General features: G+C 37.2%; 1 protein-coding gene and 3 non-coding genes across 4 annotated transcripts in view; all 4 read right to left on the bottom strand.

The window, feature by feature from the left end:
• sf3b3 (splicing factor 3b, subunit 3) overlaps positions 1-27,484 on the bottom strand; it is a 31,498-nt gene that overhangs the window by 1,294 nt on the left and 2,720 nt on the right. Inside the window, exons 4-25 of the mRNA XM_073850631.1 lie at positions 25,286-25,456; positions 21,750-21,922; positions 21,058-21,199; positions 19,581-19,693; positions 19,184-19,321; positions 17,178-17,281; positions 16,727-16,892; positions 16,270-16,365; positions 16,023-16,095; positions 14,304-14,455; positions 13,778-13,933; positions 13,522-13,677; positions 13,283-13,426; positions 11,682-11,804; positions 11,442-11,596; positions 10,414-10,588; positions 6,158-6,363; positions 5,821-5,977; positions 5,360-5,485; positions 4,776-4,988; positions 4,418-4,516; positions 233-376 (exon numbers count right to left, since the gene is read on the bottom strand). Coding sequence (XP_073706732.1) covers positions 233-376; positions 4,418-4,516; positions 4,776-4,988; positions 5,360-5,485; positions 5,821-5,977; positions 6,158-6,363; positions 10,414-10,588; positions 11,442-11,596; positions 11,682-11,804; positions 13,283-13,426; positions 13,522-13,677; positions 13,778-13,933; positions 14,304-14,455; positions 16,023-16,095; positions 16,270-16,365; positions 16,727-16,892; positions 17,178-17,281; positions 19,184-19,321; positions 19,581-19,693; positions 21,058-21,199; positions 21,750-21,922; positions 25,286-25,456 — 3,182 coding nt within the window. The remainder of the gene's footprint in view (positions 1-232; positions 377-4,417; positions 4,517-4,775; positions 4,989-5,359; positions 5,486-5,820; positions 5,978-6,157; positions 6,364-10,413; positions 10,589-11,441; positions 11,597-11,681; positions 11,805-13,282; positions 13,427-13,521; positions 13,678-13,777; positions 13,934-14,303; positions 14,456-16,022; positions 16,096-16,269; positions 16,366-16,726; positions 16,893-17,177; positions 17,282-19,183; positions 19,322-19,580; positions 19,694-21,057; positions 21,200-21,749; positions 21,923-25,285; positions 25,457-27,484) is intronic.
• LOC141346233 (small nucleolar RNA SNORD111) lies at positions 19,783-19,859 on the bottom strand. Its single transcript, XR_012357166.1, has one exon. It is a non-coding gene; the product is annotated as a small nucleolar RNA SNORD111 (small nucleolar RNA).
• On the bottom strand, positions 23,099-23,178 carry LOC141346232 (small nucleolar RNA SNORD111). Its single transcript, XR_012357165.1, has one exon. It is a non-coding gene; the product is annotated as a small nucleolar RNA SNORD111 (small nucleolar RNA).
• Positions 26,901-26,980, bottom strand: LOC141346231 (small nucleolar RNA SNORD111). Its single transcript, XR_012357164.1, has one exon. It is a non-coding gene; the product is annotated as a small nucleolar RNA SNORD111 (small nucleolar RNA).

Genomic DNA, 27,484 nt, shown 5'->3' with positions numbered 1-27,484 from the left:
ACTGTATTTTCACAAATTAAACTGTGGCAAACCTTTATTCCCTCAGTAATTTATTGTGCATGATAACTGAAGTTGCGCCACACGTTACAGTCTCTATTCTGATGGACTAAAGTTAAGCAAGTGACCTGAGGCCTTCACTACTTCTTCAGTGGTTTTAGACTTATGAAAGACCTTTGCATGTTCGCAATTCTCTTATGTAATTACTGGTTAGTCACAATTTAAGGAACTGTACCTCATGAGAGGTGAACGGCACCAGGATGCCAATGCCTCCCGATAGCGTGGTGTACACCAAAGACTCTGATCCTCCAGGGATGAGGGTGGTTTTCTGGAGGGACAGCACCGTCTCTCCTATGTGATAGTTAATAATCACTTCTGCCTGTGGACGACAGAAAAAAAAAAAAGACAACAGGTATGATTAGAAAAGGACTCGAGAATGCCGTTTTTGCTTGACATAGCAAAACTGGAAGACAAACAAACAACTCTGTACTACAGAGTAATGATTCACATTAAATCAATCGTTGCCAAATTTCAATACCTGAGAACACATCTGGGCACGTACATTACAGAGAAAGAAAGAGAGACGCTGTGCTCAGTTTATGAAACTATACTTAGCATATACACAGAAACTTCACGGCTACCTGTCAAAATAGAAGTACGGTTTAACATGTAACAAATAAATTATTCTTGTATTACTTTTGTGCAGTATGATGCACATCTTATACACTATTAAAATTTGTACTCATGGAAATTACTAATGTTCAATCATATAATTACATTATAGGGTATTGTGTGCTTCCAATTTCATAGAAACAGTTTAGATCGGAAAGTGTTAATTCAGTCAGTGTGGAAAAACTTGACTGATCTGGTAAAACCAAGTCCTAACCCCAGCTGAACACCTCTGGTGTGACTTTAAATGCAGACCTTCAGCCAAAAACTCATTTGGTTGCAACAATTCTCAGCCCTCTACCGTTCATCATTTATATATACACTCACTGGCCACTTTATTAGGTACACCTTACTAGTACCGGGTTGGACTCCCTTTTGCCTTCAGAACTGCCTTAATCCTTCGTGGCATAGATTCAACAAGGTACTGGAAATATTCCTCAGAGATTTTGGTCCATATTGACATGATAGCGTCACACAGTAGCTGCAGATTTGTCAGCTGCACATCCATGATGCGAATCTCCCGTTCCACTACATCCCAAAGGTGCTCTATTGGATTGAGATCTGGTGACTGTGGTGGCCATTTGAGTACAGTGAACTCATTGTCATGTTCAAGAAACCAGTCTGAGATGATTCGCGCTTTATGACATGGCGCGTTATCCTGCTGGAAGTAGCTATTAGAAGATGGGTACACTGAAGTCATAAAGGGATGGACATGGTCAGCAACAATACTCAGGTAGGCTGTGGCGTTGACACGATGCTCAATTGGTACTAATGGGCCCAAAGTGTGCCAAGAAAATATCCCCCACACCATTACACCACCACCACCACCAGCCTGAACCGTTGATACAAGGCAGGATGGATCCATGCTTTCATGTTGTTGACGCCAAATTCTGACCCTACCATCTGAATGTCGCAGCAGAAATCGAGACTCATCAGACCAGGCAACGTTTTTCCAATCTTCTATTGTCTAATTTTGGTGAGCCTGTGCGAACTGTAGCCTCAGTTTCCTGTTCTTAGCTGACAGGAGTGGCACCCGGTGTGGTCTTCTGCTGCTGTAGCCCATCTGCCTCAAGGTTCGACGTGTTGTGCGTTCAGAGATGCTCTTCAGCATACCTCGGTTGTAACGAGTGGTTATTTGAGTTACTGTTGCCTTTCTATCAGCTCGAACCAGTCTGGCCATTCTCCTCTGACCTCTGGCATCAACAATGCATTTGCGCCCACAGAACTGCCGCACACTGGATATTTTCTCTTTTTCGGACCATTCTCTGTAAACCCTAGAGATGGTTATTTTTTTTTTTTTAAGTAGTCTCTTCTGCTCATCAAGTCTGCATTTGATTGAAAGTACAGCAAAAACTGTCAAATTTCAAAATATTTTTACTATTTAAAAAAAAATTCTATTTGAATATATTTTAAAATGCAATTTATTCCTGCGATTTCAAAGCTGAATTTTTAGCATCATTACTCCAGTCACACGAAACTTCAGAAATCATTCTAATATTCTGATTTGCTGCAAAAAAACAAACAAAAAAAAACACTATTATATAACTGCCGAGTAGAATTTTTTCAGGTTTCTTTGATGAATAGAAAGTTCAGAAGAACAGCATTTATCTGAAATAAAAATCTTTTGTTATAAATATTATAAATGTCTTTATCATTACTTTTGATTCATTTAAAGCATCCTTGCTAAATAGAAGTTTTAATTTCTATAATTGCAATGATGCTGAAAATTTAGACTGGAGTAATGATGCTAAAAATGTTGCTTTGATCACAGGAATAAGTTATATTTTTAAATATATTCAAATAGAAAGCATTTTTTAAATAAATATAAAAATAATTCACAATATTACTGCTTTTGCTGTATTTTGAATCAAATAAATACAGGCTTGATGAACAGAAGAAACTTTAATAAAAACATTAAAAACCTTACAGTTAAAAACATTTGACTGGTAGTGTATGTGTTTATATTATATTTGTGTCTATATTGCTTGTGTGGATGTACAATCGACTTGTAATATCTAAAGTGACACTGAGGCACTATATAAATAAAATAAAAAATGAAAAAAAAAACATTACGCAATAATTTTATTTATGTGAGTGACAAAAAAACACCATGAGTAATCTAGAGTAATAACATTATGCAAATATTCACTTTGCTTTGGGTGTGCACACATTGTAAATTGCGATTTTACTTTAAACACAAAATTAAGCTCAATCCTTTAATCAAAGAGCTGTAACCGAAGGTTTCTGATGTATTAGATAAGAGCCTGTGTGGGGTCTAAAACACATTTTGATAAACACAGCAATAGGTATAAATAACCTTTACTTTTCTAAACTAAATCTTGTGTAAACTTTTTTTTTTTTTACTTGTGGAAAAAAAAAAAAAAAAAAAAAAACTCAAAATGACGACTCAATGAACTTAAGTCATTCTAACGCCTGTTTCACACATACTCCATCTGTAGTGCGTATGTGCTGCGTATTTTTTTCCGCACCCATGTTAACGGATTAGAGCATTCACACTGCATACAGTTGTGCGTTCCAGGAGCCGTGTGTTTGCAGCAGTTCAGATATAGTTTCCGCAGTCTATTTTTTGCTGTGCTGTATGCGCTCAATTGAAGTGACAGAGCATTCTTCGCTGTAAATCATTTGACACGGAAATGTAATGACCACACCATAAATGCATTTAAATAGTCTACTGTGTTTCACAGTTATTGGCTAGGTTTAAAACAAGGAAAAGTGCCCTTTAAAAAAAAACATGACAACAAAATAGATGCATTTGTGGAGGTAGAAAAAAAATTCTTTAAGGGATTGCTTTTAATAAAGATTTAATGCGAAAGGCACGAGAGCTGACTTTCTGTCTGTTGTAAGTTATATGCTGTGTTTAAATATGTTGCAACTTGCTTGAGCAATTTAATATGCAAATCTAGAAATCAAGTGCATTGAATAATACGTTGTTTATATTTATTGAGTTTAAACGTGAATATGTCTTTGAAGAATAGAATTACTGTACTGTGATAAAAGCGGATCACAATGCTGAAAAAGCACGTTTGGATTCGAAATCAAAATATGGGATAAATTTGTTTGTGGTAAACAGCTACGTGTGAAACAGACGTAATGCTTAAAACACAGCATTTCTAACATTACACTCAAAAAGGAAGTGCTCAAAATAGTTTCATTCAAGTAGGTATGAGACTATAAAATAACAACTAATATTGAACAGGCTAAAATGATAAAACGGAGATTTCTAAAATTTCCCAATAAATATACAATATTACTAACAATTAAATTACAGAAAAAAATTATTAAAATAATATTGACTGATAACTGATACGGTCATGATATATTGTGCATCCCTAGACAACTTCCACAATATGTTTATACCAACCACCCAGTCCAGCTCAGTCCTGATTACACATGCTTTAGGCATGTCCGTCAAAGCTAGACGCAAGTCATTGGTGTGCAAATAGGGACTTTCCCTTGTGTCCACCTAAACATTTCCATGCTCCTAATCTGCACATAATGATCTCTGGCGAGAGGACAAGATTTGCTGCTGAGGTTTCAGAACCAGAGAAGAGTGTGGACTCTTGCCAGATGTTTTGGGGTGCAGGTCTGTGTTTGTGCGCAAGAACAGCAACCGCAAAACCAACCCAACAGACAAAAACAATGAGGAACAAGCGGTAAGGACAGCTCAGTGCCAGTGGTCTTTCTGGGACCTGTGGGAAAGTTGAGCAATGAGGGCAGAAGATACTTTTACCTTTTGTGATGCTCCGTTGAGCAAGCCTCTGTCCCACAATGCTTTGTTCCCTGTGGGGTCCTCATCAACATCATCACTGGTGTTAGGAGGCAGACGGACCTGAAAAATAAGTATGAAATGAGTATGTAGTCTGTAGCAAAAGTATACAGATGATGACACCTCACTTTACTGTGTTTTTCACTAAATTGTTGAATTTCTTCCTGAAAAATGTACTCATGCATTCTTCCCTTCCCTCCATTGCAACTGCTAATAAATTACACCACTTTAATTGGATGTTCAAAAGCTTATCTATAATAAAAAATTCCCTGGAGTCAAAATGGTCTCAAGTTTTTCAAACCAAACAGGTGATGACACTCACAACACAGATATTTCCAAACTTATCCGCAGCAGCCATGGTGTCATAATCAAGCAGGCAGGCGGTCGTGACCCAACGAGGATATGTATCGTCTGCAAAGATGATGAGTTGGTTCTCGTTGCGCCTGTAGCGCACCCAGAACAGACTTTCCTGAACATCAGACACAATCACACGCTGGCCAATAGTGTGGATGCCTGTTACCAAGTTAGGAACATGCTGCAAGAATAAGAAAAGGAGACTTAGTCATCATGGCTTATCAAGCTTCTGTTAAGACAAACAACAGAATCTCAGAAGGGGCAACACTTAGCCATTTCTCAAATATATTCACACTTCACACCAGTTTAGATTACTTACGCTAGATTAAACTTGTCTGCAAGCTTATTTAACTTGAACTCTTCAGTTAAGTACTCTACCGCTTTGTGGTCTGAGCTTCTGTTTCAATGTTTTTCATGTGGTAATGCATCAACAGCTAGTACTGGAGTAGTGCGTCACTGACATTACTCTCACATTATTCAACGTTTTCAAAAGAAAGGCTTGTTCACTTCCTTTGTGAAAGAAAAACTAAACTGCGATTCTGTGATTCTCACCTTGTTCTCACACTTGCGTAGAAGTTTCTTCTTTCCCAAGTCATAGATGCGTAAGAGTTTGCCTACTCCAACCAATATTCGTCCCTGAAAGGGAGCAATAGCCAGGGGCACGTCCTCCACGGGCGTCTGTCAATCAGAAACAATATCTAAATCAATTCAATTTCAAATTTATCATGTTTAAAAAGAAGCTGATCAGAAAAGAACCGTTTAACATATGGCTTTGATATATAGTTTGGTCATTAAACATTGTATAAACTGGACCACAAATATTCACAACATGGCTTTTTTGGGCCATGGCCATAACACCAAGACCAAAAAGTTTAATTTTGTGATTTGCTATGCTTAAATGGATTTCTAGGACACATTTAATGATTTGTGGGGAATTCCACATTCCTGAGCCCCTAGCGAACACATGGGACCAATCAGTAGTTTCATGCGAAGTCATTTCCTGTTTCACTCACCTTGTGCAAAAACTCCAGCTTGTCCCCACCTCCTACTAGCCGGTAGGTATAAATATAACCTCCACCAACAGAACGCGGATTTAGTATCATATCTCTTGCAACACCCACCAACACATACCAATCATCTCCTCCATTGGAAAATCGACATACAGCCACACTGCAAAAGACAGAATTAGGGACTAAGGTCAGAGAAGAGGTGGGATATGGAAGAGACTAACTTAATGTTGTTTGCTTTGTCAAGATTCTAAATTCTGAACAAATGGTTTGGTTAGAATGTGAAGGGACTGCTTACAAGTCTACACCATCTTGTTCACAACGTATGTTCAACATTGCTTACCTAAAAGCCGCCTCATTCTGCTCCAGCTGCACCAGGTCCAGTGTGTTGCCCTGGATGGGATTGATCATGCGTACTAGTGATGCCCACTGTCCAGAGCCTGCTTTAGGTGCCCCAAAGATAGCTTCTGGCAGGTTCTCATTTAAGAAAGCTGCTGCCATTTCTGCAGCCAGCTCCCTTTCATCCTCTCCCGCTGCCTCCACCATTTCCTGTAGAGCAGGAAAAAAAGAATTTCTGTTTATGATACACTATGACTTAAAATAAGCACACACTAATGTGCTTTGTTTGCAACAGATTTCCATATTCTGTTTACCATATCTTGTTGCTTCTGATTCACACGTTTTGTGTATAGTATTCGTTAAATATGAAGCTGTTCACCTTCAAAGTAGATACCAAAGATGATCATAACCAAAGTCCATGACATATAAGGATTGATATATAACAGTTTTTATTTTTAATTCTTTTAACTAACATTCAGATATAAAAATATGGTAAAACACATCAACAATAACAAATAGTTAGCTAGTGGATGTGATGGGACCCGGCTTCCGGTTTTGGTCAGCTGATGTTCAACATATGCCCTATTGGTTACAGCGTTAATTTTGACAGCAAATTTTGATTTAGTCTTAGTCTTCTGACTAAAATGCCATTTAGTTTTTGTCATATTTTAGTCTTTTGAATTGTTAATTTTGATTTGATAAATCTACAGTAGATTTAGTCTGCTAAAATCGAATGGGTTTAGTTACAGTTTAATGAGACATCGTGGGGTCAATTTTTTGAAATTGAGATTTATACATTATATGAAAGCTAAATAAGCTTTCCATTGATGTATGGTTTGTTAGGACAGAACAATATATGAAGATACAACCATTTAAAAAAACCTGGAATTTGAAGGTGCAAAAAAAATATATTTATTGAGAAAATAACCTTTAAAGTTGTCTATTCTTAGCAATGCATATTACTAATCTAAAATTAAGTTTTGATATATTTACAGTACGAAATTTAATGCATTCATTAAGTATTTGTGTGAAATTACCAAACTCATTGTACAGGTTTGATATTAAGGTATTATGTTAGACACAAATTTACCTGCTGTGACACGCAACATGCCTTTATAATAAAATTAAATGAAACCACATCTCATAAACAAGAACATTCTGTTCCTTTACCAAGTACCAATGTTATACAGGCTAATTATGCATTATTTAATCACTTGTATACCATATTGTTTACCATATTTCTATAAATATATTAAGATCAATCTTTGTAAGGGCTACTAAAGTGATTCAGTCAAGAGTAGCGAGCGATTTTTGTTGCTTGATTAACATCAATGCCACAAACAATTGCAACTAAACTAGGCTGCTATTCCTTTAAAACTGGATACACTGATGCAATGTACTGATATACATCTGATATTCTCCCAACTGTTTATGTTCACATAAGACTTAACAGAGTGTGTTTAAGTGAACATTCATCAAAATGGACTATTCAACATGATTGTGTGTGGATTTCTCTGTTCATGAGAGCAAAACAGTACTTATGTACTTTGTGAGAGGCGCTGCTTCGGTGTGTGCCCTCAACCACACCGAACTGAGTTATTTTTTGCATTGTCAAATTTATCCATATATTTGGTCTTCTCCCAGATTTTTTTTTTACATTTTATGAGATGTGCTGCAAATGTACGCTACATTATGTCAAGCTGGATAGATCAATAGGCTATAATACAGTTTTAACATATGCATTAGGGATGGCGAAAACTAAAAAATTTCTTGACCGACCACCGAGCCTCATTAGCCGGTTGAAACCGGTTAACCGATTAGTTTAAAATATGGTACGCCAGGGGTTTTCAAACCTGTCCTGGAGCCTCCCCTGCCCTGCACATTTTGCTTGTCTCTCTCATCTAATACACCTGATTCAAATCATCAGCTCATTAGTAGAGACTGCAAGACCTGAATTGGGTGTGCCTAATAAGGGAGACATACAAAATGTGCAGGGCAGGGGAGGCTCCAGGGCAGGTTTGAAAACCCCTGTGGTACGCTATTTGAAATAACAGCCATTTCGAGCCGCTCCTGCAATTTCGCAAGTCTGTCGCATCTGGCCGCGATCACACCGAACGCGTCTTTTAGTTCTAAAAAAGCGAGGCGCACAGCACTGCCTTTTTTTTTGTGACTTTTAATAAAAGAGCGTGCTGCGTTTTTTTTATGTTGCTAAGCAACGACCAAAACAGCTGTCCTGTCAGTCAAATCAAAGGACTATAGCGTGAGCACTCTAAAATCTTAGTTTTATGCATAGACTGTTTTATGCTGTTAAGTAAACTGTCATATTAGCAGAAACCCTAAAAAATACAGCTCCGGGTTACCCACGATAGACACAAAAGGTTTCTCCTCTATTTCTTGCAGTCTCCGGACTTTTTAAGCAACCGTAAAATTCCGTCACCACAACAGAAGGCCCGCCTCTCCATTCATTCGATTGGACAATGGAAAAGAACGCGAATGACGTTGGGCGTTTTTCCCATAGATATATATATATATATATATATATATATATATATATATATATATATATATATATATGGTTTTTCCGCTCAGAGTTGATTTTTTTTTTTCAACTTCACACGCTCAGAGCGCTCCTGCAAAAACGCCTTCGGTGTGATCGCAGCCTCTCTCTGCCGCTCTGCCTCCCGCACACACACACACACACACACACTGCCACTCACGTCACTTTTTTTTAAATCCCCTACAGCGCGAAACATGAGTCCCGCAAACGCGGCGCTGAAGAGCTTGTTGTATGTAATCGTAGGACAAATGGCTCCTTAGTTTCAAATGGTTTGGGTACAAGGTGATCGCTTTGAAAATAAAGGCGTTTGTCTAGGTTAGAAGCTCATTTGAAACATTGCCACGGCTCATTTAAGAAAATGACAGCTCCGAAGAGACGCCGCTTTAGTTTCGGTAGTGCTAACCATAATAAAGAAAGATGATGATCATCATCACCTTATCGGTTACCACTGAAATGTAGATGTAATGTATTTCCAAATCTAAGCCCATCTTATGCGGAATGTTGCCTAATAGACTGCAACATGATAAAACCAATGGATAAAACAGGCACCTTCAGAATGCGTAAAAGACGCACCGGCACTTTTTTTTTTTAACCGACTACCGACAACTTTGACCGGTTAACGTTGATACGGTCAACCACCGGTCAAACGGTCATCGGTTAACATCCCTAGTATGCATCTAACCTCCTAATCATGCAGCAGATTCGTTCCGAATGAATCTCTTCCCAAATCGTCCCACCCTGACATTTTTGTCCATTTTTATTCGTTAATGAAAAGCCAATAGCTTTGTCAGTTATTGTCATTTAAAACAAATTTTTGTTTTATTATAGTCTCGTTTTCAGTGAAAAAAAAAAAAGTCATTGACAAATTATTTATCAACAAAGTTAACACTGATTGGTTACTAACAGGCGTACCACTGTAAGCTGAAATTTGCTACCATTTAGACAGAAGCATCAGTGAGCTCCTGGTCTAGGTCACAGAGTTTGAATTCATCCCAAAGGAGTTGTGGGGTTCAGGTCTGGGCTTTTGGAGGTCAGTCAAGCTTTTCCACACCAGAACCTCTAAATCATTTTGTGCACAGGGGCATTGTCATACTGGAATAGACTTGTGCCCTCCACGAACTGTTGCCACAAAGTTGGAAGCGCAAATTTCTCTAGAACTTCATTGTATGTAGTAGCACTACGATTCATCTTGACTGGAATTAAAGGGCCAAACCAAACCCCCTAATTATAAGTGGCTGCCCGCAAACCTTCGGCCACATAGCATACATATGAATCTTTTTGGAACAATTTGTAGATAAACAAGAGGGAACTTCATGTTAAGCAATACATCCTTTTTAACCCGCAATTGCAGACTGTTTATTCTTTCTAGATATACTCAACTGTTGAAAAACTTCATCAAATGATCTCTGAAGGACCACCACAGTAACCACGGCTTGAACATTTCACAGAGCGTGTCACTTTTACGGCTCGACAACGTGGAATTACCCTTGCAAACATGCACTGTGATGAGGCAGCCACAAAACAGACATGACGGACAACTTCCGACAAGAAAGCAATGAAGTTCACAGTCAGTGATTCGACTGGGAAAATGAGTGTATGAGTCAGACAGAAGAAACGGAGATAAGGAAAACATTCCAGAAGAGATGAACACAACAAAGGGACTGTTTCTTAACAGCGCCCTGTGAGGGCCCAGGTTTACTGACCTCAGCCATCTGCTGCTTGCGCTGGGCTTTGGTGGCTTCAGTGTAGGCGTTGTGGTCCGTTTCGATCAGGATCAGGTTATTAGTCTCTGGGTGGATGACAAACTTGCGAGGTGTGTACTGCAGTGGAAATGCCACTTGGTTGAAGATGGCACCCAGTTTTTCAAGAGCCAAAATCCTGGGGGAGAGAGGAATGAGATGGTATGAGAGGCATGTAGTAAATTTAAAGGCAGAGTGAAAAGTTTAGACATTAGTTACAGATTGGATTAGTTATTGTGAAATCCGGGAAGTCAAAACCTCCTGTTTCCTGGCTATGATTTGGCAAAATAGCAACCATTTTTTTTATACATCACAAAGTAAATTGATAGCTACAAAAGGGCACCTTATCCAGACCTCCAAAACAAACAAGAAACGTTTCACTGAGTTAACAGCAGTGATACCCAACTTTTTTGTTATACATGACTAAACAAAAAAAATATTCTGTTCATTATAAGATGCCTCATGCAGCAGCCAAGAAAAAATATAAAATCGAAAAAATATAAAAATATAGCAAATGTGTCAAATCATTCTGTCAAACATCATTCAGGCCATATTTTATCCCAGGATGGAAAAAGGTGGTAGGATATAAACTTTGGGACCAAGATTTACTTCATTCATGCACATTTGTAACCCAGGACCACAAAACCAGTCACAAGGGTCAATTTTTTGAAATTGAGATTTATACATTATCTGAAAGCTGAGTAAATAAGCTTTCCATTGAGTGGTTTGTTAGGACAGAACAATATTTGAAGATACAACTATTAACTATTTATATGTATTTTTGGCTATTGCTACTAATATACCCGTGCTACTTAAGACTGGTTTTTTGGTCACATTTAATTTACTTCTAAAGATTACTAGTCAAGTAGAAAATCATAAATAATCACTGGAACTGAAACCTATGAAGCCAACCACAATATAGTTCTCACAAACCGTTACGTTCTACAAAGTTCATATTATGAACTGTTTACACTGTGTTTGTGTGTGTTTACCTCAGTGTGTTGGTGGAAATGGCAACGATACCCTCAGGGCACTGTTCAGAAGCGAACCCTGAAGCATACTCCAAGGTTTCATATGACAGTGGGGTCAGGTGGAAACGAGACTGGTATGAGTAACTCAGCCAGGAACGACTAGACATTGCCAGAACCTGCACAGTAAAAGGTTGTGTGATGAGGTCAGCAAATTAGCAACCTATGTGACACAGCAACAGACATAATGTAAGGGTGACTCACAGCCTCTTGAGCCTGCATCCGGACTCTGAAAAGCTTGACGGGACGAGAGCCGAGATACCGGGTTCGAGTATCAGACAAGTCCCCGGTCACTGGATCCAAAACAGTACGCAGTAACACTCCGTTCTACAAACAAAGAGGGGATTATGGTAAGAGAGAAGCAAAGGATTGTCCAGGGAAACCATGTCTTCAAGTAAACAGGACAGTCACACTGCAGCTCTTATGATCTACTTTCAAAGTACAAATGGCTCATTTGAAGTATTATTCTTACTGTGAACAATTCATCCGTTTCATTTTCATTTCAAGACCACGTAACAAAGTAATTTCGCAGCTTTTGCTTACTAACCGTAAAGAGTGCCACATCTACATTTTTAAGTTTGAAGCAGGGTGCTCACAAGTGTGCCTTGTTTATATAGCTCTGCAATGCGCATCGGCGACTTCACGCATTATGTAATATCGTTGGAAAAATCATGCATGGTTAGTTGGTTCAAAAAGCTGGTTCAAAAAGCTCTCATTTTCTCCTCCAATTTCAAAATCATATGACATAGTTTTACCCTATTTTTTGTAAAGGGCATTTGACTTTCTTTGCACGTTCGCTTTGTAAACACTGGGTCAGTACTTCCACATACATCATGTGTGGCCTTTCCAACGTGATTACGCAATGCAAAGTCATGGACGTAGAGCTAGTGCAAAACGAGCATTTATTGTTAAGTATAAACGTTTTTATTTTATTATTATTATTTTTTTTTTTTTTAGAAATAACCAATCGTGTTGCTAGATAAGACCCTTATTCCTCGGCTAGGGTTAATATAGAGCTCATTGAATCTGCACTGAAACTTCAATTTAGACCTTCAACCCGCTGATCCTCATTCAAGTCCAAAGAAAAACTGAGAAAGTTTTCTCTGAATATCTAGAGAAAAATCCTTAAATGCTTTCCTCAAAAATCTTAAATACTTATCAACTGAATCAAGACAGAGATGAACATCTTGAATGAGTAAATTGTTTAGAAATATGTAAATTGGTGAGTAAATTATCAGGAAATTTTAATTTTATAGTGAACTAATCCTTTAAAGTTGCGATGAAACAGAAGTAGCAGAAGCTAATTTATTATCACATAGTGACTTACATTTAAGTGAAACAATTATCTAAAAATAAAAGTAGGGATACTTATTAACTGTTGATTGGATGGTGGCAGACTTTAAGCTTAAAGCTGATTACAAAAAAGGTGTAGGGTTTTTAGCAGACTGTCATGTCAGATAAGTCTGTTTTCTTCAGTGGAAGATTGAGTTATTTTGAAATTTAAAAGGTCAAACTTAAAATAAATAAATAAATACATAAATAGATGAATTGTTTCCAGTAAGGAAAGGGGAAAAAAAAAAAAAAAAAAAAAAACAGAATTTTTAATTTTATGCACACTTTAACAAATATTTGGCAACAAAGATTATACTTTAAGTAAAGTTATCCTTGAGCAACATGAGAATGCATGCCTTCAATGCGTGCAAAGGCACATTGAAAAGCTCTCAATTTCCCATTTTGCAAATATGACATTTTTATAGACATGAAATTTCTGTTATTGCCCTAGAGCAAGCACAAGAGTTTCTCACCTGCAGGCCAATGTTGAGATATAGGAAGCCGATGGTCCCTTTTTCTCCTAGCTCATCCTGTTTTTCCACTCCGCCCATCTCCACAATACAAAGCGACTCTGGCTGGGCGGGAAGAGCCTGCATACTCAACGGCTGCAGACAGTCCTGTGCAACAAAGAGATTACACACTTCACACAAGTTCAATAAGAACAATGACTAGAATCCTTTTATAATGCCTAAGTCAGCTGATTGTAGCTTACGGATGGATCCAGGGAGATAATGCGGACTGTATTGTCCACCAACCCAACAGCCAAGAAACGGGAACGCTGTTCACCAGGGGGCACATTTGCCAAACTCATGCACACCACATCTGCAGACATCTCTTTCCTCTCAGTGTATTCATTCAGCTGCCCAGACTGCAAAGAAAGAGAGAAAACTTAAAGCAAAGACAAACATTCAAACAACAGATGAAAATTCAGGTGTTGATGCAAGATAAAAGTATGTGCGCCAACATACCGGGTCCATCTCAAAGTAGACCAACTCTCCTCCAGTCAAAGCAATGACCACCTGCCTCTGATTGACAGCACATCGGACGATTGTCTTCTTCCCCGGAGTCTTCCATTCATTCACTCTCTTATCTGCACGGATGTGACGGATCCCATCTGGGTAGACCTGCCGAGACACAGCAAATGATACCAAACCAGTTTAAATGAGATAAATGGAACATTAAGCATAATTGTTTAATGTGCTTGTTTGAATAAATGAGTTCCTTTAATTCACCCAAAAATAAAAATTCTGTCATTTACTGTCCCTCATGTCATTCAAAATCTGTATGACTTATTTTCTTCTGCTGTACACAAAAGATATTCTGAAGAATGTGAGTAACAGTATAGTCACCCACATTATTCAAAATACCATTTTTTTTGTGTTCAGGAAAAGGAACTCACAGGTTAATTTTTAAGCAAACTATCGCTTTAAGAAAGCAGAAAAGGTTCAATGGGATATTGTGCTTGCACATGTAGGTCAGAGAGATGTCGCTTACTTGCACAAGTGCATCTTCCCCAAGCAGCGAGCAGGACAGGGTGGGTGTTGTGCCCAAGAAACCAGAGTCTGTCACTTCTTCCACAGTCTCACCGATAGAAAGCACCAGGGTGGCGTTAACGAAGGACACAATAATGTAGGCATCAAACTCATCTGTGAAAAGGAAACCCACAATTCTCTGGTTGGAAACTTTGCGAAATGTGGCTAACTGGCAACCATAAAAGGAAACCGATACTTAAAGAATACAAAATACATATACACACGCACACGCACACTCACTAACTATATGTATTATACAGTAACAGTCAAAAGATTTGGGACAGTAAGATTTTTAATGCTCTTTAAAAAAGTATTTTCTGCTCACCAAGCCTGCATTTTTCCGATCCAAAATACGGCAAAGCAATAATATTGCTAAATATTTTTACTACTTAAAATAACTGCTTTCTATTAGAATATATTTTAAAATGTAATTTATTCCTGTGATTAAGCTAAATTTTCAACATTAAAACTCCACATGATCCTCCAGAAATTATTCTAATATGCTGATTGGTGATAAGAAAGATTATTATATCATCATCATCATCAGTATAAAAAAAACAGTTGTGAACATTTGTCAAGATTTTTTGAAAAATACAAATATCCAAAGATCAGCATTTATTTGAAATAAAAAGCTTTTGTATACACTTTAACATTCAAAAGCTTGAAGTCAGGGGGGATGTTTTATACAAATTAATACTTTTATTTAGCAAGGATGCTTTAATTAAAAGTGATGATAAAGGCATTTATAATGTCACAAAAGAATATTAGAATGATTTCTGAAGGATCATGTAAGTGGGGTAATGATGATAAAAATTTAGCTTTGAAATCACAGGAATACATTACATTTTTAAATATATTTTAAGACAAAACAGGCATTTTAAACAGTAAAAATATATCAGAATTGTACGGTTTTCTTTTGTACTTTGATCAAATAAATGCAGGCTTGGGGACCATAATGTTGTTCCAACCCATAATGTATTGGTTCACAGGTAACAGAATTTATTTTTATGCTTAATATACCTTCATCTTTTGCTGTAATGGTATGAATAAAAAAACCTGCAGTGAATGGACAAGTCCCTATTGAGAACAAAACCCTTTGCTTACCTCTCACAAAACTGTACAGTCAAAATGAAACTGATTCCCTCAAAGACTAGTACATAGACCACACCATAAACCTTGCAGAGCTCAAGCTGCATGCACAGGCCAAAAAATCTAATAGCAAATCACATGATTTCTGAGAAATATCTGGCAGTGACATTTCCTGAGAACCCAACTTACATTGTGCATGCCAAGCAAATGTTGATCTAGCAGAATATGACTTAGTGAAAAGCTCTTACAAGTGAAAGCATGCTGCAAAATGTATGCTTCAAGGGGAGAACCTAGGATGTACTTGTCTACACATGTGAGCTTTCTTAATCTTTTAGAAAAAGCACCAAGAAACCACTGTGTGTGTGTGGTCCTGCAGAACTCTGAGAAGCCAATACATGACATGATTACATAACTTGCAGTTAGTCAAAACCATATAAGGGTTAAATGCATTCCTACATCATTTCCTTTCTGAAAGGAAAGTGACTACGCGATAGTAATGTCTAAATACCTTTTTTTTTTCCTACAGGAGAAATGCTTGCAGAAAACCACCTCAAACATGCATGCACACACTCTAAATGAATGTGTCTTTTACCTTCTACATGTCTCCTGACAGTCCACACAGCATTGGGGTTACCAGGCAGTTCAGAGACAGCCATTTCTGAAACCTGAAATGACAAGCATTCTTTAACACATCAAAATATAAATAGCATCTGGAAAAACCTAGAATCTAAACCATAAAACCGCAAAGGACTTCTTATTAATGCAGTGGGTGTTAAATTTCCATTTTGCAAGCATGTTGTGAAAGCTGCTACGGAAATGCAACTCCTAGCAACACAAACCTCCAGTCCGTGTCTCAAGACTCTCAGTGTAGATCTGGGTCCTCTACCACACGCCACATACAGTTGTGGGGTGTCTTCATTAGCCAAATCAGCAATCTGCAGTACAGTACAAAAAAAAAAAGCAACTGTTTGTAGGTTCAACACTATCTCAGGCATTTGGGATCAGTTTTCTTTATTATATAACAGACCTGTTGGTACAAAGAGGAGAAAAAAAAAAAAAGTATGAATGGTTTGTACGCTCAATTACCCATACTGACGTCTGACCAAACACACAGCTATTTTGTAACTACAAAACAAGCAGTTTAGTATTGCACAGTCATCCAGTGATTCATTCCCAAACATCTGCTCTGATGCCAATTTGTAATCCTGCTTCCCGTCAATAAATCCCCCAGGTTGAATCTGAACATAATTTCAAATTATCAAATTATTAAACCCTGCAAAATACATATTTACACACCTGACAGGACATGATGGGAGAAAGATTTTCTTGTTCGTCGACCAGCACAAGGTTCTTAAGGGGGCGAGGTTGGAAAAAGAATGTGTCCCCCTCCTCCAGAGGCATGGCGGAGGAAAACTCTGGTTCTTCATCGTCATCACCCAAGTGGGCAATTTGATACAGGTAGCTATTGAGCAAAACATGTTTTGTATTTACACTTTCAAAGAGATTTAACACAATGTGTTCCACAGTGCAAATTAACAAAAAGCTTCAGGTTAAAGAGAACATGAGAGAAGTAGGGTTACACTGACACCGTGTAGGTTTCAGGTAACTGCTCCCACATTCCTCCGTCTTATTACCAGCTGCTGTAATCTAGTTATTACACCGAAACTTGGGGAAATGCCAACAAATCAGACGCATTCAGTTATTTTTAGGTCAATGAAAGAATGTGCAAGATAGAAAAAGGACTTACTGGTTTCCAAACTCTGAAGAAACAAATAAGAAGCCAGTCTTCAAAACACACATGGCTGTAGCTACTGGGATGGTATCAAAATACTTCATCCTGATCTCCGTCACCTAAAATATGAACAGATATTTTATTCAGAGAGGTAGCATATCTGAAAAAGAAAAGCACTGGTCACATTACACATCTGTGCTTATCATACAAGGTCAAAAATAAGTATGATCAGAGGTCTTTATGTGTCTTCAGTTCTATAGTCAGAGAAGAGACATGAAAAGCTCATCATTTCAATACTAATAATGGTTTAGACATCTAAAAATGTCTTCAAAACACACATGGCTGCAGCCACTGGGATGGTATCAAAATACTTCATCCTGATCTAAGTAACCTACAACACAAATAGATATTTAATACAAACAGATAGCACATCACTTTCCAGCATTTTAACCTCTCGTGTGTGTATTCTGGCACCAGATCTCTCCAGTTTATTGGAAAACACCCAATGTTATATCACCACATTTACTTTAATTCCTTGTGAGCATCATTAAAAAACCACTATGCAATGCTGCATTCCATTCAAAGTCAGATATTGGATTTGCTCTGCACACTTACAATTTTCAGCAGCATTTTACAACTTTCTCGGCAAACATCTTCCTAGCAGTGTAACGTAGGAAATGCACTTTACAGTGCCTTGCAAAAGTATTTATACTCCATTTTTCCTCCATGTTTTATGTTGCTGCATTATGTTAAACTGTTTTAAATTACTTATTTCAAATGTACACTCCATACACCATAATAACAAAACAATTGTTACAGCTTTCTAAATGTATTTAAAAAACTGAAATAAGTACATTGCATAAGTATTCACACCCTTAACTCAATACTTAGCTGAAGAACTTTTACAGCCTTAAGTCTTTTTGGGTATGCTGCGACAAGCTTTGCACATTTGTATATGGTAATTATCTGCCATCCTTTGCCTCACCTCTTAAGTTCTGTCAGGTTGGATAGGGGCATTTTCAGGTTTCTCCAGAAATGTTTGATTGGGTTCAAGCTCAGGCTTTGGCTGGGCCACTCAAGGACATTCAGAGTCGTCTATATGCCACTCTTGCTATGTGCTTAGGGTCACTGTCCTCTTGGAAGGTGAACCTCCTGCCCAGTCTGAGGTTATGAATGCTCTGGACTTGGTTTTAATCAGGGCAATCTAAAAAAAAAAAAAATTGGTGCATTGAGCTATTCCTCCACTCTTCTCCATCAATTGTTTAGTTTGGCCAGGAGGCCAGCTCTAGGAAGAGCCCTGGTTGTTTTAAACTTCTTCTATTAAGGGTAATGGAGACTACATGCTTCTGTGAACCTTCAATGCAGCAGGATTTTTTTTCTGAACTCTTCCATAAATGTGTGGCAGTTTTTTTTTAATGCATTTTCAGCTGTGTGCCTTTCCAAATCATAACCTGTGGCAAATTCAATTGAATGGGTAACTTCATTCGAAGTGTGGTAACATTTGCAAGCAATATGAATGCTCCTGAGCTGAAAGTCAACTGTCCCAGATACAGGTATGAATACTTATGCAATGGAATAATTTAAGTTTGATATTTTTAATACATTTGCAAAGATGTTAAAAACCTGTTTTGGCTTTGCCATTATAATGTATGGAGTGTAGATTGATGTGGTGAAAAAAGTAATTTAAAGCAGTTTAACACAAGCCAACAACAAAACGTGGAAACAAAAAATAAAGGGGTATGAATACTTTCTCAAGGCACTGTATTTGCATAAAAGTAAATATTTACCATCAACTGTGTTTAGGTAATGTGAAGCACCCACATTTCATCAAAGCCTCTGCTGAAAGTTTCCAAGTTGCACCTTCAAGGGGGTTTTACAAGCACATTAAGTAATATAAGTCAAACTTTCCGTGTTGAATTGAATGCAGCACAAGTATTTTAACGCAATCACACTTTGCTTCAGCACCTCTGCATGCCCATGAAAAAGACAACACAGTTAGGTCTTTAATTCTGTACACTCACCATCTCCTCATCAGTTTCCAGAGTAACCTTAAAGATGTCTCCCTGTTCTGTCTGGGCTAGAAAGAAAAACATGGATTTGGTCTTGTGGGTGGCAGAGCAGACAAAGATCATGCCTCTCTCAGGATCATCCAGGTCATTCTGAAAGAGAAAAGTGCTGTGGTCACATCTCACATCTGTGTTTAATTTCTTCTGTAAACACAATGACTGAGAACCAAGCAACCATACAAGGTCAAAACGAATATTATGATCAGAGGTCTTTATGTGTCTCCAGTTCAATAGTCAGAGAAGAGACATGAAAAGCTCATCATTTCAATACTAATAGCTGTTTAGACTTCTCAAGGTGATGTTTATTGTGTTCAAATCGAGAAACGAAAAGGGGAAGACCACACAAACTCACCCTTCTGCGTGGGATTGGGCAACGGATGTCTGGTTGGTCCCCAAAGTTTTTGTAGGTGATATAATTCTCAGAGCAAATGAGCACACCGCTGGGACCATCTGAACCACCAGGAACTACAACACACAGAGTAAAAGGTCAGATGGACACAAACTCATAATACATTTACATATTTCTTCTTTAAAACCAAAACTTTCTTTGCTGAGTGCAGGAAGATCAGATATCTAAATCTCTTCACAAACATTCAGAGAAGAGACATGAAGATTTCATCATTTCTGACACAACGCAACAGAAAACCTTACTTGTAATCTACAATACTTTTTAATAGTTTAGTTTAAATAGTTTGTAAGATTTCAATGTTTTAAAATAAATCTCCTGTGCTCACCAAGGCTGCATTTACTTGATTAGAATATACAGCAGAGACAATAATACTGTGAAACATTACAACAACTTCAAATGCTATTCATTTCAGCATTTAAGTGTAATTTACTCTGAATTTTAAGATGAATTTGCACTAGTTACTAAAAGGAGAGATTACTGATAATTTACTCACCCCCATTTCATCCAAGATGTTCATGTCTTTCTTTAGTCGCAAAGCAATTTAGGTTTTTGAGGAAAGCATTCCAGGATTTTTCTCCATAAAGTGGTGGTCAATGGTTTGAAGGTCCAAATTGCAGTTTCACATGTTTATCGCAGAGCTAGTGCAAGTAGTGCATAAAATTTACTTTGAAGTAAATGACTGATTGTTTCACTAGATAAGACCCTTATTCCTTGGCTGGGGTCGTGTAGAGCAGTGGTTCTCAATCCTGGTCCTGGGGGACCCCTGCTCTGCACATTTTGCATGTTTCCCTTATTTAACACCTGATTGAGATCATCAGCTCATGAGGAGAGAGATCCATGAACTGAACTAATCAGCTAATGATCTCAGTCAGGTGTGTTAAATAAGGGAGACATGCAAAATGTGCACAGCAGGGGTCCCCCAGGACCAGGATTGAGAACCACTGCTCTACACGACCCCAGCCAAGGAATAAGGGTCTTATCTAGTGAAACAATCAGTCATTTACTTCAAAGTAAATTTTATGCACTACTTGCACTAGCTCTGCGATAAACATGTGAAACTGCAATTTGGACCTTCAAACAGTTGGCCACCATTGAAGTCTGCTATACGTACAAAAAATCCTGGAATGTTTTCTTCAAAAACCTTAATTTCTTTGTCACTGAAGAAAGAAAGACATGAACATCAAGGATGACTCCTTTAAGTCTTCAGTGTGGCATGATTCTTCAGAATTCATTTCAATATGGAATTTGTTTTTTTCTAACTGACCCCAAACCTAAGTAAATGTAGAATCACACCTTAACAACTATGGTGAAATAAGTATTAGATAGCAAATGTGTTCTGCTAAACGTTTTGCAACTCAGACCAACTTGTGAATCCTTATCTTGCATTTTGAGATCTTGACATTTTAAAAAAGGTCAGAACCTGTGATGAGGAAGTTGCCGTGTTCCTCCAGTGCCTCGCTGTACTTGCGCACCACATGGTTGAGGCCCAAGTCCAACTCATAAAAGGTCAGAGTCTGCTGTGTGTTTGCCGCAGCCTCTCCGGTGGGATCGTTATCTGCCTCCTGCAAAGCCGTTTAACACTATGGGTTAGAGACATGTTTATTATTGAAAAACTAGGATGAGAAACTATCATGACATTGGCTACACGCAAAAAACATCTCAGTTTGCAAAGAATCTGTTCTGTATTCAGCTAGCTGCTTGTGATTACATCTTAGGCAACTCAGCATCGGTCAGGCCACTAATGTGAATTTTATTCCCCCATGGGTTCAGTGGTTTAACCTTTTTGACCCAAAAATCCACCGCTGTCCATTACAATATTCGAAGGCCTCCCCCTTATATAAGCTAAGATATTTCTGTTATTTCCACTGTAATTATGACAAAGCTACTTGTAAAACTGTTTTAAGAACCACAGGTTCTTCCATAAAAATCTGATTTTATATAGTTTACATCTTGATTTTGTCTTTAGCATTTTAAATTAGATTAGAATTTTATTATGCTGGCAGAAATTAATTATTTTAGCAACTTTTAAGTCATCCTGCAGTCCCCTTGGGAAGACTGCTCAGAGCCTAGCTTTCTGGCTAAAAACCAATGCACGACAAGAATGACTCTGACCTCATAGTCCATCTCCAGGCAGGCAAACATGGGGTTCTCAAAGCCCACATCCACACCAACCACATGGTAGACGAGCGTATTAGCCTTGTGGGCCTCTAGAGGGGAGGAGATGGTAAGGCGGGCAGCTGCATCTCTGTTCAGGATGTATACCAACTTCTGCTTCTCTATGGCTCCTGGGAAAATGGAATGTGCATAGTTAAAATGGGAAAATGCATAATTTCGATTAAAGAAATAGTACACCCTAAAATAAAAATTTGCTGACCCTCAGGCCATCCAAAATATAGATGAGCTTGTTTTATCATCTAAAGAGATTGTGAAATTTAGCATTATGTGAGTGACAAAAAAAAAAATTACAGTTGGTTCATAAAAGCGCCACAATAAACCTGCACATCTTGTGAAGCAAAAAATATGTGTTTTAAGCAACAAACCCATCGAGGCATTTTAATTTTTATCCGTTGCTTCTGACCAAAATACTAGTCCATAATCTATCATAATTCTTCCTCCACCATAAAAACACTGTTGTCCTCTGAAATTAAAACTCACTGACATTTGTTTTTAAACTTTTCTGGAACATTTGGACTTGATGCTTGATCATTGCAAATTTTTCTCCTGACTCAGACGAGATGACATTTTCACCGGAAAAAAGCAATATTACGGATAGAGGACAGGAACCACCAGGAACTATGATACACAGGGTAAAAGGTCAGATTAACACAAACTATTTTTACCATTTAAAATAACTTTTTTTTTTTTATTTGAATACATTTAAAAATTTAATTTATTCCAAATTATTTTTATTTCAAAGCTGATTTTTTTTTTGCATCATTACTTCAGTCACATGTCCCTTCAGAATTTATTCTAATATCCTGATTTGCTGCTAAAAAAAACATGATTATTTTGAAAAGAGCCGAGTAGAATGTTTCAGGCTTCTTTGTTGAATAGAAAGTTCAGAAAAACAGCATTTATCTGAAGTAGAAATCTTTTTCATCATTATAAATATTTTTATCATCCCTTTTAATCAATTTAAAGCATCATTGCAAAATAAAAGTATTCATTTCTATAAACACCCCCCCCCCCCCAGGCTTTTGATTTCCAAAGGATCATGATTCATGTGACACTTTATTAAATTTTTTTTTTAATTATTATTATTTTTTTAATTATTTTAAATAGTAAAAAAAAAAAAAAAAAAAAAAATCAAAATTATACCAATTTGCAGTACTTTGGATTAAATAAATGCAGGCTTGGTGAGCAGAAGAGACTTCAAGAAAATCATTATAAATCTTACTGTTAAAAATCTTTTGACTGGTGGTGTCGCTATTTTTCTCCTCTAAAAGTAAAGCTTTTCTGCAGAGCCCAGATCAGATATCTAAACAATCTCTCCATCAAACAGTCAGAGAAGAGACATGAAGATATTCATCATTTCGGACACATTGCAACAGAAAACAGTACTTGCAATCTACAATACTGTTCAAAAGTTTGGAGTCTGCAAGATTTAAATGTTTTGGAAAGAAGTCTCTTATGCTCAAAGAAGTCTCTCAGGCTGCATTTACTTGATTAAGCATCTATTTGTAAAATAAATCTCTTGTACCACTATATGCATTTTTATTGTCATTATTACTGTAATTTTTTTGGGGGAAAAAATTATTCTGTCCAAAAAATATTGACTTTTTTTTACTGGAAAAAAAAATATGGATAGAGGACAGGTTTTTACTTCACAAAATGTTCCTGATGGACTGCAGTCATATTGATTACTTTTGGATTATTGTGATGGTTTTATCAGTTGTTTGCACTCTCATTCTGATGGCACCCATTCATTGCTGAACAAATGATAATGCAAAATTTCTTCACACATGTTCTGATGAAGAAATAAACTTGACTACTCACTAGATGGCCTGAGGACGAGTACATTTTCAGAAAATACTTATTTTAGCAAACTACTTCTTTAAAGGTCCCATATCGTACACATTTCTGGAGGTTTATTCTATTTGTTGATGTCCTTAAGAATATATATGTGCGGTATAAGTGCCAAAATCCATCTCAATATATTTTTACAGCTCCTTTTTTAGGAGCTCTGTCAAAAACAGGTCGATTTTGGCCCATCTAATTAATATTCATGAGCCTCTCTTCTGATTGGCCTGTTGTTTTCTGAGTGACGCACAACCAGGCCAATCACAGGTAACTACGGTCATGTATGCTGTAAGCGTAAGCGAGCTCAGAGCAATAGAGAGAGCTGATACTCAACAGGATATTTTAGAATGATCATTAATGTTTTTTCTTTTACAAACACCGAATGCAGTAGGCTACATAACTGTTGCTTTAGTAAAGCCCCTTTCACAATGCGCGCTGATTCTGGAAAATTACGGGAACTGTGTGAACCAAAGCCAGAACCTAAAGGCAGTGTTGTAGTAATGAAGCACGTTATCAAGCGACTCTTCACAACGAAAAATAACGTTACGTGCAAAGTGGAATGAAGCAGCGATCATCAGGCAGACTCAGCTCCTCACTATCAGCGCTGAAGCACAGTTTGTTCAGGTTAGTTTCAGTTTAGTGAAACGTACGCGTCGCATTACATCTCACATCCAAACGTCACATGTCTTTATTGTTTGTGTGTAAAGCACGCACAGATTCCGGAAAACAACTGTGAATGAACCAAATTAAACAATTCTGGAACAAATCTTGGGACACATTATCCGTGTATTTCCTGGAATCGCTGTGTGAAAGAGGCTGAAGTTGACGTGCGGCTGGTCTCTTATATTAACGTTGTTCTGAAGCCTGTGTAATGATCGCAGCTTGACATCTATCGACTGAACAGGGTTTTCTCCACTTTTTTTTCCTGTTGTTGTTGCTCAATGGAATGATGCGTTGTTGTCTGGGGGTTTGACAAAAGGAGGGTGGGACGTTGGTTTGTGACTGAAGGCGGTGACTTGAGTCGATCGGACGTCACATCGTTACGGAAGTCACAGCTGCTCGTGAAAATGAACAGCTACTTTAAGCAGGCTGTGTGCAGTTTACTGTGGATTGACTGTTTTGAAACTCATATGGTAGTTAGATAGCCCCTAGACCTTAGTTATCATGAGAAAAGCCAGGAAATTTTGATTTTGACGATATGGGACCTTTAACTGCTATATATAGACCTTTTTCCTGAGTAAACGATGAGCGCTGCCATTACGAATTCTAACGTCAGATTGGATGCTCTTCTGTTCCGGTCTCAATAGGAACCCATTTAAATAGTGTCCAACTGTTTTTAATGTAGCTAACATTTACACACTCATTAAACTTTGAGGAGTGAGGCACTGAAAAATGACGGTCATTGTGACATTGCAAAGTGATGGCGCTATAAAGCCATGTGCTTTTTAAAAACATTTTATTAGGTTTAACAGCTCTGAATATACGCTACTTTGACTAGAAACACTGGAGACTGGAAATGCAAAGCATTCTTCAGGTTAAGAGTCAGGCGTGACTTCAGAGTTCAGGAAAACCATCTATAAATGCATGTTGAACTACTACAACCTTGCACATAGAGTCTGTAGTTTTACCTATCATAACAGCTCTGCCCTTTGGGTCCACAGCGAGGAACTGCCCTGGCACGATACGTCTGCAGCCGCTCTTGCCAAACGTCTCCTGGTGTATCTTTTCAAACATGTTCTTGGAGGGATGGTACTCCAAGATCACAATACGGCCAGAGTCACTTCCAACCACAACATAGTCTGTTAAAAAAATGAGAGAAGAAAGCCATAAGAATTCAAATCTTTATATCCAAACTCCTCCTCAAAATAAACTTAATGGATTTGGTATCCGTCTCACCCGCATCCAGCTATTTTCAGCTGTACATGCTGTGTCTTACCATATTATTTTAATGGATTATCTTATTTATGAGCACATTGGTTTGTAGAGCAAACAGTTTCAGTGTTTCCCCTGCCATTATTTTAGGGGGGCAGCCCGCCCCCCTTGAATGTCAAGTTCATTTTATTTTCGATATAGCGCCAGATTACAATAGAAGTCATTTAAGGTTATCTTTCCTATAGAACAGGTCTATACCTTGTTATTTTATTAAACAAACTAAATAGCCTTACGTTTTTTATTTTATTTACACGACGGCATGTCATTTCTGTCTCTACATGGTCGTGCGTTTACAATGTCTCCTCCGTGAAAACAGGACGGGATCGCAGACTAGATTAATAAAAAAAACGGAATTTACTATAGCGCGGAATGCCACGCAATACGTCAATTTTTGGATGAATAAATCAAAAGTTGGTCTGTCACTTAATTCGAATCGCGATATGGACTAGCGTCTGTAAAAAAATAAAAACTGAAACGCAAAAAGACCTCTTCAACATGATTCCTGCATGTTTGTCTCTCTGTATGTATGAATAGCAGAGAGGCGTTTTTTTTTTACTACACGCATACTGACTCGTGGAGCTCCCGAGAATTTTTGGCCTTTGCATCTCACATGAACAGATAAAGCTGCTGTGAGTGTCACTTCTTGTCAATTTTACCATTTCATTTGAAAAAACTAGCATCATATCATACTGTATACACACAGAAACTTCACGGCAACCTGTCAAAATAAGTCTGGTTTAACATAGTAAGTGTTTATATATTCCTATTTAAATTATTTACATAAAACAATATATATGATAAAAAACAAATATTACAACAAGATTAACCACTTCATTGTACACAAAAATACTACAATTTTAATTAAAAATAAAATTTAACCAAATATAACTTTTCTTCCATGTATTAATTTTAACAGTAAACCTTTTGTTTGCCAAAAAATGAAAGGGTTTATTTTTCATTTGATTATCATAAAAAAATAAAACAAGAATTTCTGAAAAAAAAAAGCAAAAGATTGTAGGGCCCTATTGTTCAAAACGCTGAAATGAGTTTGACTTATTTTTTCACTGAAATATTTGGAATAAGGTATAAATTACATTGTAAAATATGTAACTTTATTTTAAAAATATATATTTTTATATTTTAAATAGTAAAAATACTTAAATTATACTGTTTTTGCTGTACTTTGGATCAAATAAATACAGGCTTGGTGAGCAGAAGTCACTTTAAAAAAACATTATAAATCTTACTGTTAAAAATCTTTTGACAGGTGGTGTCACTATTTTTCTCCTCTAAAAGTAAAGCTTTTCTGCAGAGCCCAGATCAGATATCTAAACAATCTCTCCATCAAACAGTCAGAGAAGAGACATGAAGATATTCATCATTTCGGACACATTGCAACAGAAAACAGTACTTGCAATCTACAATACTGTTCAAAAGTTTGGAGTCTGCAAGATTTAAATTTTTGGAAAGAAGTCTCTTATACTCACCAAGGCTGCATTTACTTGATTAAGCATTTATTTGAAATATTAATCTCTTGTACCATTATATGCATTTTTATTGTCATTATTACTGTAATTTTTTGGGGGAAAAAAATTATTCTGTCCAAAAAATATTGACTTTTTTTTTTTTTACTGGAAAAAAATAAATAAAAATTATTTATATTTATATATATATATATATATATATATATATATATGGATAGAGAACAGGTTTTTACTTCACAAAATGTTCCTGATGGACTGCAGTCGTATTGATTACTTTTGGATTATTGTGATGGTTTTATCAGTTGTTTGCACTCTCATTCTGATGGCACCCATTCATTGCTTAACAAATGATATAATGCAAAATTTCTTCACACATGTTCTGATGAAGAAATAAACTTGACTACACGGTAA

The sequence above is a fragment of the Garra rufa genome, chromosome 11, assembly GCF_049309525.1.
Source record: "Garra rufa chromosome 11, GarRuf1.0, whole genome shotgun sequence".
Classification (NCBI taxonomy): domain Eukaryota; kingdom Metazoa; phylum Chordata; class Actinopteri; order Cypriniformes; family Cyprinidae; genus Garra; species Garra rufa.
This window is presented reverse-complemented; position numbering and strand designations above follow the sequence as displayed.